The 14,356-nt window shown below is 41.4% G+C and overlaps 1 protein-coding gene across 1 annotated transcript in view; it reads left to right on the top strand.

Moving 5' to 3' along the window:
* The window catches only part of LOC145401115 (uncharacterized), a 273,880-nt gene that overhangs the window by 240,632 nt on the left and 18,892 nt on the right, over window positions 1-14,356 (top strand). The window contains exons 18-20 of the mRNA XM_080273486.1: window positions 11,053-11,149; window positions 13,049-13,445; window positions 13,628-13,796. Coding sequence (XP_080129612.1) covers window positions 11,053-11,149; window positions 13,049-13,445; window positions 13,628-13,796 — 663 coding nt within the window. The remainder of the gene's footprint in view (window positions 1-11,052; window positions 11,150-13,048; window positions 13,446-13,627; window positions 13,797-14,356) is intronic.

The raw sequence follows: 14,356 nt of genomic DNA, 5'->3' as shown, positions 1-14,356 counted from the left end.
TGATCTTTTTTTTAAGGGAGGTCGGGGCAAGTGTGGATGCTGGTTGAGAAAGAGAGATTTTCACCATACATGCAGCTGATGACTAGGTTAAATAAGTGAAGTAAGTGGTGTTAGGTACATGTGTTAAATACCTGTGTGTTGAAATGTTTACCTCTTGATTTTTTTTTTCATTTTTGTGGTAAGAACTTACTGGCGTCTGGCAAAATGTAGATAGGTAAATAGATAGGTAGACAGGAACTTTGATAGATAAGAGTGAGGATGCAAATTTCTCCAATCGAAGCAGCCAGATGTTGGTTTTGTTAGAGAAAAAACTTACATGTATTCCTAGATTTAAATTTTATTTTATTTTGTGTTGATAGGAATTTTAGGAAGACGGAGGAGGGGTTGGAATTCTAAAGAAAGTCGTTCATACAGCCGGTGCTTGTGATCGTGGAGGTGTTGGCGGTAGATTAGTGGATGTGGTGTTAGATTAGTGACAGAGTTTACATATTTCTCGGCTGGATTTTGGCATTTTTTCGTGGTCAAGTGGGTGAATAAACGCTTAGGCAGTCATACACACTGCTAGTGTTCGTTGTGATAGCTAGCGAAAATTACTAATCTTTCTTCGCTGGATTGTCATTTCTTCTGGCGTTAGAGTTATAGGAACGTGCTAGATAGGATCTGTGATGAGAGTGCTGAGATTGTGATGCATAATGATGATGGTTTGAAGGTAGATGGCATTACCGTAGATACGAGGAAAAGTTTATCCATTATTTTTAGTGGTCTAGGAGGGTGCAAGGTAGGAAGTGCTTAGAATTTAGATGGTCATGCACTGGCGGTGGTGATGGTGTTGGATAGTGTGGATGGACTACTGAAATTTTGTTAATTGTGACAAGCAAGAAAAGGTGTTAGCTGGCTGACAGAGTTTACATATTGCCTGTGGCTGTATTTCATCATTCTTCTGGTGTTAAAGGCGTTACATAGTAGTAATTAAAATCGCGTGGTTACAGAAGGGTCCAGGCTGTTGTTCGTCTCAGCGAGTGTGCTATTTTTTTTTTATTATTTTCTTCTTTTTCCAATGATAGGGACTACGGGAAGGTGGTAGCTAGGATCATGTCAGGATAGAAGTGTTTAAATAGCCATGCGTGTTGGTTCTCAAAGGTGTCGGTGATGGTTGGAGCTGGAAGTGCTGTGGAGAGTTGGTACAGTAGTTCTGGTGTGTGACGTTAGAGAGAGAGAGAGTTCAGAAGGCTACTAGATTGCCGTGGTGTTTGGATAGGTGGCAAAGTTGTTGCGGCGAGTTTGCTGTACACATCACGAGGTCGGTTCTGTTTATTGCTTCAGCGCTAGAAGGGAGTTAGGTGTATTGCAAGTCAGGTAGTATATTTATCTCCTGTTTTAGTGTTAAGAACAGCAGAAGGGTTTAGGAAGAGTCTCGTGACGGATAGGCCAATGCGTTCCTAACTTTTTGAGTACTAGTACCTCCCTCACTTCAACAAATTCGTTTGGTTTGATCCAAAATTGAACATCTAAATTCTTCCATCTCATCTCAGTAATTAATCGACATAGTATTCAGCCATCAAGCATCTATTATTTCTCAAAATTGAACAAAAGTGGCCTAGTTTTAGTGAGAATAAAGCACCAAAATACTGACCGATTGATAACGGAAGTGTCGGAGCAAAGTAAAACTTCACTTTCAATTATATGCGGTTTTTTCTGAAGTTTGAGACATTCTAGTTATATTCGTGTGTTGCTAGAAGTGCTTAGATGGTCCTGCGGCTTGGGTTTTATTAGGAGGCTGTGTTGTTAGTGGCTGGAAGTGGTGTAGTGAGTTTACATTGCAGTCCAGAGGTATTTGAGGAGAGAGAGAGAGAGAGAGAGAGAGAGAGAGAGTACAAAGACTAAACGTAAGCGGTTACTACACACACACACACACACACACACACACACACACACACACACACACACACACACACACACACACACACACACACACACAGAGTTCAGCATGAGTTCAGAAGGCCGACTAGTGTTTGAACAAGACTGGCATCCTGACCACTGTGCCTGCAAGCTCTGTCGACAGGTCAGGGAGAGGGAGATGAGGGTGCTTGAACAGTTTGAGGAGGAAATGAGAGTGCTCGGAGAGGAAATGAGCGTGAATGATGAGGAAAACAGAGAGTATGTGGATTCCAGCGAAGAAATGAGAGTGAATGGGGTGCTTGTTGAGGAAATGAGAGTGCACGATGATGAAATCAGTGTGAATGAGAAGCATGATGAAGAAATGAGGGCGTGTCAGGAGTCTAGAGAAAAACTTAGAGTGCGAGATGAAAAAGTCAGAGTGCCTGATAGGGAAATGAGAATGAACAGGGTGTCTGTGAGGAAAATTCGAATGTTTGGTGAAAAAATAAGAGAGCATAATGATAAAATGAGAGTTAATGAGGAGCTTCATGAGGAGAGAGGAGTAGCTGATGATACTGACGAGGGGATGGGAAGCCAGGGGCCTGAAGTGAGGTGGAGGAACAGGAGTTGGGAGGAGAGTGAGGTGATCGACCCCAAGTCAGCTGGGTCCTCGGGCGATAGAAGAAAGGGGCGGCGTCCTCCCGATAGAAAGAAGGGGCGCTGTACTCCCGATAGCCAGGCCAATCGGACGGGCGATCGGGCTCTCCATAGGTCCGATATAGCCCACCAGGACCCTAATTTAGAAGAGGAGAGCCCGAGCGACGTGTACTGCGATTCTGAGAGGATGGAACGACGAGATTTGGAGAAGAAGCGACATAGCAACTTCACCACTGAGGGAACAGAGGTAGAAAATTCCCACACCTTCCAGACTAACCTATCTTCTACTGACCGTAGTTCTAGCTATAATCACAACACCTACGACTCCTTCTCTTCCCCTTACATCTCCCACGACCCCTCCCCCTCCTCCTCCGACCGCCACGACCGCAAAAGACGACTTGAGAACCTCCCAGACGACAGGAATGTTGTTTGGTCGAGAGGCACGAGGCGTGGGACTGGTTGCGACAGTGGAACGTGGCCGGAGCGACAACAGCAAGAACCAGAGGAACAAAATGACCACTTCCCCCACCACGACCATAGGTGCAAGGACGACCACTCAACCACCTCCCACGGCCACACGATCCACCAGGATAGGGATTCTTCTGCCTACCACAACCATCATCATCATTATCACCAAGACTTAGAGGAAAAAAACGACGACTTTCCCCACGACGACTACCACTGCCAGGACGACAACTCAACCACTTACATCAACCACACCAGCCACCAGAACAAGGATTCATCAACCAACCACAGCCATCATGATCATCATCGTCATCATCATCATCATCATCATCATCATCATCATCATCATCATCAACAACCTGACCCTTTTTCCCAAGATGGCAATATGTCTACCAACCATAACCACACCAGTTCATCTACCAACTACAACCACACGAGCTACCACATACAAGACAACAGATTATCTACCAATCACAACCACATCATTTCATCCACTAGCCACAACCATCTCTACCATGACGACCCAGATCTCCATCATCATAATAGCTACCAAAATGATTCCGATACCTACCACAACAGTAATAATTCTGCTTCTTACCACAACTACCACTGTGACGATGCATCCAACCATAATAACTACCACAGCCACCAAGATGCCGATTCTGTTACCTACCACAACCTGTGCGACGAGCAGACTAGCTACCACCATCCAACTACCAGCCAGAATAACTCCTATCCCTACCACAACAACTGCCACCATCACCACCAGCTCGACGATCCAACAGATAACCAGGATCCAATTTCCAGCCACCATCCGACAACCTACCACTACAACAGCCACACTTCCAGCACCCACCACCACCACCACAACAACAACAACAACAATCACAACTGCCACCAGCAAGGCGATCCAACCGATGACCGCGATTCAAATTCCTTCCACGATTCACTCACCAACCACGGTAACAACCACCTCTACCTTGAAGATCAAACTCCTTACCACAATTCAGCCTCCTGCCACAGTCCCAGCACCCACCACCATCAACCACAAGGACAGGGGAGCGAGGATGAGCCGAAGTATAGGGACGTCAACGAAACCGCATATCAAGAAGCCGCGGAAAGGAGGAAGGCAAAACGGTCCCTCACCCTCCGTATCAAGGACTCAGTTAAGAAAAGGTATCTTGTTTCTTTGGTAATCCAAGCCTGGTAGACTGGAGAGTAGAGGTAAATCATGCAGTAGAAAATCTTTGAAAAAACTCTTAAGAAGGAAAGCCAGTAAAACTACCTCGCTAACCTCCTTCCATCCCAAGCTGTGCCTCTAGATTACAACAGTATAAGTAATTCACGTAGATGAACATCACAGAAAAATACATGAAGAAATGGAGATGCTAGGAAAAGAATACCTTGACATTATCTTGCCTTCCAAGCTTATCCATCCCCAGCAGATTGAAAGAGTAGAAGTAAATCATGTACAGAGAGAGAGAGAAAAAAAAAAGTAGGGGGGAGGGGTAGAAGACGTTTAAAGAAAATGCCTCGATTGATTTGTCACTTGCCCATCCGTAGTAGATTGAAAGAGTAGAGGTTGACCTTGAAGTGGGAAAATCTCATGAAACACACACACACACACACACACACACACACACACACACACACACACACACACACACACCAAAAACAGGACGCTAGGGAAAAAAAAATTATTCCTCCGCCGTTTTAGACAAAAAATTCAGGCAGAAAATGAAAGACCCTCAAGACGAGAACAAAATAACACACACACACACACACACACACACACACACACACACACACACACACACACACACACACACACACACACGCGCGCAGAGAGAGAGAGAGGGGGGGGGGCAAAAAAACGATCGCATTATTTTCCTAGTTCTACTTTTGACCCTTCTTCTTCAAGCTGCCTCGGTAGATTGAAAAGTAAAAGTGGACCAAGAAGTAGAAAGGCCAGGAAACAAAAAAAAAAAAAAAAAAGAAAAGAAAAACTGGATTAAAAAATATATATTCATCATTCTTCGTTTGAATTTTGTCTCACACGCCACCCCCTATGTAGGAAGGAGATCTAGTGGTGCAGGAGTGATAGGTCAAACGGTAGATGAGTTAGAGAGAGAGAGAGAGAGGAGAGGGGGGGGGAATTAGGAAGTAAGAGAGGGAAAGGAAGTGTGCGTGAAAGGGGGAGAAAGGGTGGGAGTGAGAGGTATTGTACAGGGGAGAGAGAGAGAGAGAGAGAGAGAGAGGATTAGGAAGAGAGGGAAAGGAAGTGTGCGTAAAAGTGGGAGAAAGGGTGGGAGTGAGAGGTATTGTACAGGGGAGAGAGAGAGAGAGAGAGGGGAGGGGGATTAGGAAGTAAGAGAGTTATGGAAAGGAAGTGTGCGTAAAAGAGGGAGAAAGGGTGGGAGTGAGAGGTATTGTACAGCGGAGAGAGAGAGAGAGAGAGGGGGGGGGATTAGGAAGTAAGAGAGTTAGGGAAAGGAAGTGTGCGTAAAAGAGGGGGAAAGGATGGGAGTGAGAGGTATTGTACAGCGGAGAGAGAGAGAGAGAGAGAGAGGGGGGGGGATTAGGAAGTAAGAGAGTTAGGGAAAGGAAGTGTGTGTGAAAGAGGGGGAAAGGATGGGAGTGAGAGGTACTGTACAGGGGAGAGAGAGAGAGAGAGACAGAGACAGAGAGAACTACAGACGTACTAAATGAACAGCATGACAACAGAAAAAATGCAGAAGAAAAAAAAAAAAAAAGACTCGAGGAAGAGAGAGATGAAAGTGAGCAATTTAAAGAGAGGAAATGAAAGAGCCAAACTTCCTCCATTTCAGTTAAACAGAAAAGAAGAAGGAATAAAGGAAGGCAGAATGGTGAGCGAAGGAAGGAATGTAGGAGGCAGGGTAAGGAAGAGAAGGAAATTAAGAAGATAAAGAGAGTACATGGAAAAGGAGGGGGTAGGGAGGAAGGAAGGAATTTAGGGAAGGGAGGAAGAAAGAAAAATAGCAAGAAAAAGTGAAAGGAAGATGGAGAGAAAGAAGGAAGTAATAGGAAGATAAAGGAGAGAGTTAAAGAAGAGTGTCAGTGACGTTTCACTCTGCATCAAAGTGCACCTTTCTCCTTCCTTCTTTGTTCACTTCCTTTTATTTTATTTTTTTCCGTTCCTCCATTCCTTCCCTCCTTCCTTCCTTCCTTCGCTCTTTTTTTTTTTTTTAACGCTTCTCCTGTCCTCCCTTGTCTTCTTTTCTTTCTTCCTGCTTCCCACTTACTTCACTCCCTGTCTTCCTCCTTCCCTCCCCTCTCTCTTTCATTCTTTGTCACCCTCCTTACCTGTTCCTCTCCCTTCCTTCTTGTTTTTCTTACTTCCTCCTTATTTGGTTACGTCCTTCCCGCTACCCTCTTTCCTCCCTGTGTCTCTTTCCTCCTCTTTCCTCCCCAACCATTCCATTTCCTTTTTCTCCGTAGTCCTCTTTCCCTCTCTTTCTCTCATGGCTTCCTCTTTCTTACTTATCCCCCTTCCTACTCTTCTTCCCTTCATCCCTCCTCAACATCCTCTCCCAGCCTCTCCCTTTTCCCTACCCTCCTTCCCTCCCTCCCTCCTTCCCTACTTATCTCCCTCCCTCCACTCTGTGTCCCTCCTCATTAACGTGACCCTCTCCGTGACAGCCATCAGCACCATTTGCATGTGAAGCGAGGTCGCGCCCGTCTCACACTTTTTTACGCCAAATCTGATTTGGTCACACCGCTAAGCAGGGACGATACGCAAATTGGACACTGACGGAGGAAGTGAGGAGAGGATTTTAGAGACAGAGACAGGCAGACAGCAGACAGAGACAGACAGACAAAGAGAGAGAAGGGGGTGTGGACAGACCTACAGACAGACGGACAAACGAACAGAGGTTGAATTACAGAGACAGACAGTCAGAGACAGACAGACAGAGTGGATGAATTATGCCTGCGTAGCAATGAAATCTTGTTATTCCAGAATTTTGAGTGATTAGTTTAGAAAGTTAATTAAGTGCAGAGGAGAGAGAGAGAGAGAGAGAGAGAGAGAGAGAGAGTTGGATGGAGCGTGGTGAATGACTTGGCGTGAAGAGAGACACGTTGAAATAAAGCGTGAAGGTGCCAAGAATGTTAATTTGGAGAGGGCGAGGAGGACGTGGAAGTTAAACGAAGAGAATTGTTACGAGGAAAGAAAAGTCATCATCATCATCATCATCATCATCATGGCATCATCATTGTCTTCGTTGTCTTCATCATCATCGTCATCATCATCATCATCATCATGACCCTTTTTCCACCAAAAATATAAAAACATAGAACAAGATGCCTAAGAAAATAATATTGAGAAGAAGTGAAAGACTCAAGGAAAAACAGAACAAAAATGTAAAAAGTAAGGTAATGCTCCATCATTAGGAAGAAAATAATTTGTAAGACACACACACACACACACACACACACACACACACATAAAGAGAGAGAGAGAGAATCTGTATTGAGGGTCAGTGTGACACAAGAGAAGATTGGGTGAGATAGATTGAATGTGAGAGATCGATAGTGTGTCGCTAGAGGAATATTGATTGATTGATTGAGAGAGAGAGAGAGAGAGAGAGAGAGAGAAGGGGGGAGGGGGAATTATTCCGCCAGGTAAATGACATTCATTTAAATCATAAAGAATTTTGAATATTTGTTACATGTTTAATGGTATGCAGTATGACGAATTCTCTCGCCCTCTCAACCATTACTTACACTTTACCACCTATAGGCCAATGAAGCCAACATAAGGAAGAGGGAAAGGGAGCGCATGTGTGAAAGAGAGGCGTTAGCTCAGACGAGCTTAGTAGGCTTCACATCGAGTTTCACCTACCCTTCTTTCTCTCACTACTTAATCCTTTTGATTTGATTCCTCGCATGACTTTTTTTGTATATTAAAATGCATGATTGAATACTCCATGGTCATTTTAGGGTTTATCAGAGATTATAGTAAAAATAATGATTGAGAATAGTAGATGACTGAGAGTAAACCTGAGTAGTATAAAGTAAGTGACAGTTAAGAAGTATGATTTGTAAATAAAATAATTAAAATAAAAACATGGGTAAAAATATTTATTGAGTATAGTAAAATGACAGTAAAGGCAGAGAATAGCATTATGACTGTCAGTTAAGAAGTGTGATTGGTAAAGAATATATTTAAAAGTAAAGAAGTAGTTGTAAGTGCAGTAAGGAAAGATTGGCAGAAAAAAAAAGGCATGTATGTACTGCACAAACTATATTGTCTGTATACAGTATTGACTGACAGTAAAGAAGTGTGTTCTGTATTTGTAGTAAGGAAGTAAAGAGACGAACGTTATGTTTCATAGATGTTGTTAAAACAAATTTTTAACAACTAAGAAGTTGCTTTGATATGAGAATGCATTACTAAATCCTAGGCTACTGTTGGGTCTTATAAATAGACTGGTAAAATGATTGACAGTATAAAATGTATGCTTTGTGTGTACCGTGAGAAAAAATTGAGGGACAGAAGAGAATAACGTTTCACTGGTGTTGTAAGAGCAAAAATATTGACAACTGAGAACTGTGATTTGTGTTTGAAGTTTAAGTTGTATCACTGAAAAGTGTTGGATGAGGAATACATGAAAGTTATTGAGTCTCTTAGAGTATAGAAGTCATCAGCTGATAATCTTCTTGATAAGATGGCTGTAACAGTTTTCTGTGTACAAGAAGTAGTAGTTGTAACCCCAGGCTCATCTGAGTGTGTACTCAGTATAGTAGACTGCAGGCCAAGGATGCCCTTCATTTGCAGCCCACCGTCTTCTATTCAGAGTATAGAGAGGGGATTGAGGGACATTTGTCCAGTCACAGTAAACAATGCATTCATTTTTACATGGTAAATCACTCTAACTGCATTAACCCTTCCTATATGATGAGGTCTCATATTAGTTTGTGGTCATATTACCAGCACCAGTTCTAAACTTCTGGTATGACTTGAGGTTCAAACCCTAGACATAAGTTAGCGCTAGAATGTAAGATGAGCACACTGATGCCCTTGAAGTGTCTGGTTCATTCAGTGGACCAAACAGTAGAGTGGCATAGGAGGCTATGTAGTACCTCTTCCTCGGTGTATCTATATATATATTTTGTTTTCATATTACTGTACTTCTATCACTTTCTTTTGCATGGTATTAATATAATTTGAATATAGATAACTATACTTTGGATCTGTATCATGCAAGATGTTACTGAATGTAAGATGAATGTAATGGGCAGAATAATTTTCTCAGGACGAGGTGTTATAAGGTCTCCAAAGCTGCTTAGAATATGACCCAGGATGAGACCAGTGGCACAGTAGAGGCAGAAATGTACCCATATTTGCCAAAATCTGGGTCAGTGTGAGAAGGGGCAAAGTGAAGGGCTTCCTGGGATAGTTACTGGGAACTGAAGTACAGTATTAACCCTTATCCTGCCAAAGGTTTCCTTCATTTGAAAATACTGGCTGGCAATACCAGAAACTAGAATAAAACTGAAAATGCTCATTCCCCACATGAAAGTATTAATTATTACTTGGATAACAAGATGCCAGATTTATAAAAATGATGCATACAGTACTTCTTTTTTTTTCTTCTTCTTCCAAGGAGATAAACTTTCAACTGGTCAGTCCACAGTGTACATCTTCTGTTTATTTTATTTTTCTTGGTGTGTGATTACATTATTTCTTATGCTTTTCATTTATTGTTTTGTACAGTACTGCACTTTTATTTACTTAAATATTAATATATGTTTCACCTTACCTATAACCAGATCATCTCATCACCCTCTCCTACACCATTTGACATCTCTTCCTCCATTCCACACCACTGTCAATCATATATATATATATATATATATATATATATATATATATGTTTTTTTTTTTTTTTTTTTTTTTTTTTTTTTTAAGGAAGAACAAACCAAGGGCCAGGAGCTTGCAAATTGTTCCCTCCAAGAAAAAACAGAAGCAAAATAACAGAGAGCCAAATTCAAGATGCGTTCATTTCGAGATGCCTGGACACACTGTGTTTGAAATACCGGAGATCATAGGCAGTAGGAAATATAAACAGAAGGAGACAGTTCGAGAGTTGACCCATTGCATACATGAAGGACTGGGAGTAACAGTTAACTTTTGCATCAGAGAGTTCAACAGAAAAGGGATGAGAGTTTGTTGCTAGACAGGTGCTATGCATCTGCTGGAGTGGTGCAGGGATGCAAGCAGACAGTCAGAGGAGCATTGACCATTGAAGCAACAATAGAAAAGAGATAAATATGCAACAGTGCAGCAGAGAGACAGAGGTTGAAGGGAGCCAGTAAGAGGAGGAGAGTTAATGAGACGAAAAGACTTTGACTATAACTTGTTGAGAAGAGCTGTATATTTGGAGCTTCCCCACACGTGAGAGTTGTACCCTACACAGGAGTGAATAAAAGCCATATGTAAAGTCAACAAGTGTGCAGGGGTAATGAAGGCATGGAATTGGCATAGCACACCTGATCTTTTGGAAGCAGGTTTTACAAGAGAGGTACAATAATATAATTTGTCCAAGATAAATCCCAAGAGAATGAAACCCCAAGTATGTTTACAGATGATGCAGGGTTGAGTTGGATATTGTTAAAAATTAGAAGGTACTCCTGCAAAAGATTTTGTCAGATTGGTAGATGTAAGAATTGAGTTTTTGATGCATTAAAAACAACAAGATTACTTTTACCCCAATCAGAGATATGAGCCAAGTCAGACATTAGGTGTGCCATAGCCTCATCCCTTGTTTGTTGAGGTAACTGCTGAGATGGACGCTGCAGGAAGCGAATGGAAAGGTGAAGGGTGGAGTCATCAGCGTATGAGTGGATAGACCTTCCCACTTAATCTCTGCACCTTATCCAGTTACCTCAGCCCTTCTGTCCCTCCACCTCACTCACATACATTCTTAGTCAGTCTCTCACTAAATATTCTCTCTAAATGACAAAAACATTATCAGTACATCCTAATTAGTACCATGCTTGAAGTTATTAGTGTGTTTGTTCTTTCAACAGGTTGGCAGCACTGCAGAAGAATGGTGAAGATGGATGGAAGAACCGCATTAAGAAGGACAACAAGGATGTCAACTCCAATGTTACTCTCAGGCCAAAAGTAAGCATTTCAATTGACCTGTCCATCTTCTGTACCTGTCTATAAGCAGGTGACTTAATTTCAGAGGTGGTGGCCACAAACAGATCACCTACCTCCATGTCATTGTGTCCCCCACCATCTAGCAGTCCTCTCATGTTACAATGAGTACAACTTTCTTAGTTTATTTTTAATACCTCCAGATGATTAAATTCTATTTTGGAAAGACATTTATTACTTAAATGTTTACTGAGGCATATATTTAACCATTTCACCTTAGACCAGTTTTTCCCAAATGGAATAAAATCATATGGAGATAGTAAAAATAAAATAAGTTACTTCATCATAATTAAAGCTTTAAATCTCATGAAACTTTCATAGCAAAGAACAAGGTACAATGCTCAACATCATTGCCCTGTTTCCCACCTATAGTAAAGTAGTATCCAGCAACAATGAAAGATGATGAACATTAGTTGGAAAACTGTCATTCACGATGCCCCTTGAAGTGAACCACACGGTCATTTACATACCTCTATAAAGCCATCAGAATCCTGGCACTGTCTCATGAGCAAAACCATTTTCTCATACTATTCTTTTGTAATGTTCTTTATAAATGCACTTTATATACAGTACTGTATAATTATAGGGTAATATTGTTCAGTGGACTGGCAAATTTACATATATTTAAACAGGTGTGCTTAGCAACGATAGTTGATATAAAGTATTTCAAAACTTCGTCATGCATTTAATTAAGTGTATATTTGGATAATCAGTTCCATTTACATATTTAATTCCTGGCTGTAAAATACTTTAGTGATCAGAAAATGGAATTGTGACCCAGTTTTCCTGGGCACACTGATGGTAAATCTACTTTTTTAGTTTCTTTTTTTCTGGATCTTATCTACCCTATTCATATGCATGTATGAATGTATGTAGGTATACACTTCACCTGTAGTACTGGTAATCAGATGGGGATAATAATGATGATTTAATTTTCATTTTAATGGGGTCTATCTGATGATTTTATTCAGCTGTGATTTTTTTTTTTTTTTTTTTTTTTTTTTTTTTTTTTTGAAAGGGTTAATGACCACAGTGTCTAATATCTCCAGTTCAAAAAGTCTAACCCACATTAAATAAAATCACCTGATAATACGTTGTTGTGCTGAAGAGTTAAAGCTGAATAATGGAAGAGACAGGGTTGAGGAGTATGTACAGGAATATTGAGATTGAGCATGGAGACTATAATTAAGGCTGACATAAAGTTGCCAGGAGGCATTCATATTGCAGCCTCCCTTTAGCTCGTTCTTTCGTCTTTATGCTTTTTTTACTTCTGTTTTGTTGCTATTTTTCTTGTCCTCCACCTATTCTTCTTCTTTGTTTCCTTTTTACTTTTCATAGCCTCCCTATGAAAGACAGGATATGGTGCCAGCCAGTAGATAGTTATACAGTACTGTGTAGTCGGATGTATGCAGACACAGACTCCTTGACTGAAGGATGGGATTTGATGCCCGGCACTTGATAGAATAAAAAACATATGAAACCTAACATGAACTCCAAAAATAAAAGATAGTCTATTTTGCTGGCTGTTGTAATGTGATATCAGCTTCTTAGCTCAGGAATGAGGTATGTTAGCGGGCAGTAGGTTGATATATTAAAAAATAGATAGATAGATAAATAAATAGATAGACAGACAGACACAGATACCAACAGTAATGGGCTGTCTGGTTGAAAGATAGGTATGGTCCTTTTCAGTTGACCAATAAACAAACAGAGGTGTATGTATAGACAGATATAAATAGCTACAAGCACAGTTTGAAATATATTTATGGCTTGGTACTGTATACTAGATTGATTAATAAATAGATATGAGTATATAGAGACTATAAATCGAAAGATGTAATCAAACTTCTGGTTGTTTGTCAGGGTGGCAGCAGTTTACGAGAGCGTCCAGTCAGCCTCATGGAGAGAGTGTCAGCACTGGAGACATCATCACAGCAGTGGCGTGGCCGGGTGTCCCAGTCTGATGCCACCAAGTTCACTGTGGCACACAAGATGGCTTCCTCATCAACACCATCAGTTCCCTCAGTTATTGGTTCCTTTAGCCCGAGCGTCACTCCAGGCATTGTTGTAACCCCAGACCAACCCTCCACTCCCATTGGTAGCCCTCTGGCTGAGCGCAAGAAGCGGTCACCATGCCAAAAGGTGTTTAAAAGTAAGACAGGAGGGAACTTACCAGCACTGCTCAATAAGTCTAGTCCTGTAACCACACGCAAAGACTTCAGACGCAGCATATCCACACCAAGTGATGCTGATAAGAAGGGTAAGTGCTAAGATGAATAACCTCCTCACTGCTAGTAGTGAAATGATTGAGTGAATATACAAGACACAGGTACTGTAACCTACTCCTCATTTGAAGATATATTATGCCAACCCCTTCACTGTTCCTGAATCATATTGCAGTATCCATCCCTTGCCAGAGCTAACTTCTCATGTTACCCAAAGGCGAGGTGGTAGAGGGAACCAGTGTGTCAGTACCCCAGGCAGATGACGAGTCCTTCAACGCCTTCTTCAGCCGGGCCTCCTCCACCACTCCCATCCATTCCCCTAACCATCCCGCACCCACACTGGATGAGGCTGACCTTGACCATATTTCTGTCACCGCATCTCATCTGTAAGTTTGCCACAGTGTTGTCATTTAATTTTCATTTTGTTATCATTATCAGTGTCATTGCTGCCAGTGACTGTCCTTAGTGTCATCAAATTGTAATTTTCATTTTTATCATTGTCATCATTTTCTCCTTTTCTCCATATGTACTTATTACCTGACTTTATCTTCATCATCATTTCCTTCATTCATGTCATCATATTCTTCAGCCTTGTCATCATCATCATGGGTGCAGCCAAGGGGAGGCCTAGGGGTCCTGGGACCTCCCCTTTCTAACAGAATAAGATGAACGGGAAGGTAGCCACTGTCTCATTTCTTTATATTTTAATGTATTTATTCAGGTATTACAGTAATGAATATTTCCTAGGTTATTTTTTTTAGTATTTAATAATATACACCTCTTTTTAAATAAATATAGATACAGTATAATACTTTCCAAGCACCTGTATCTCAAAATTCAGCCCCTCCTCCATAACAAAATCCTGGCAGCCTTTGATCATATGCTTGATCATTGTCATTGTCAGACTACAATGTTTAGCATGTCAGTACAGATGAGTTAATAATTA

This window comes from Coenobita brevimanus, chromosome 54 (assembly GCF_032717465.1).
Source record: "Coenobita brevimanus isolate Jiangsu-jjx chromosome 54, ASM3271746v2, whole genome shotgun sequence".
Lineage (NCBI taxonomy): Eukaryota > Metazoa > Arthropoda > Malacostraca > Decapoda > Coenobitidae > Coenobita > Coenobita brevimanus.
The sequence above is the reverse complement of the archived record's forward strand: the minus strand, read 5'-3'. Positions and strand labels throughout refer to the sequence as shown.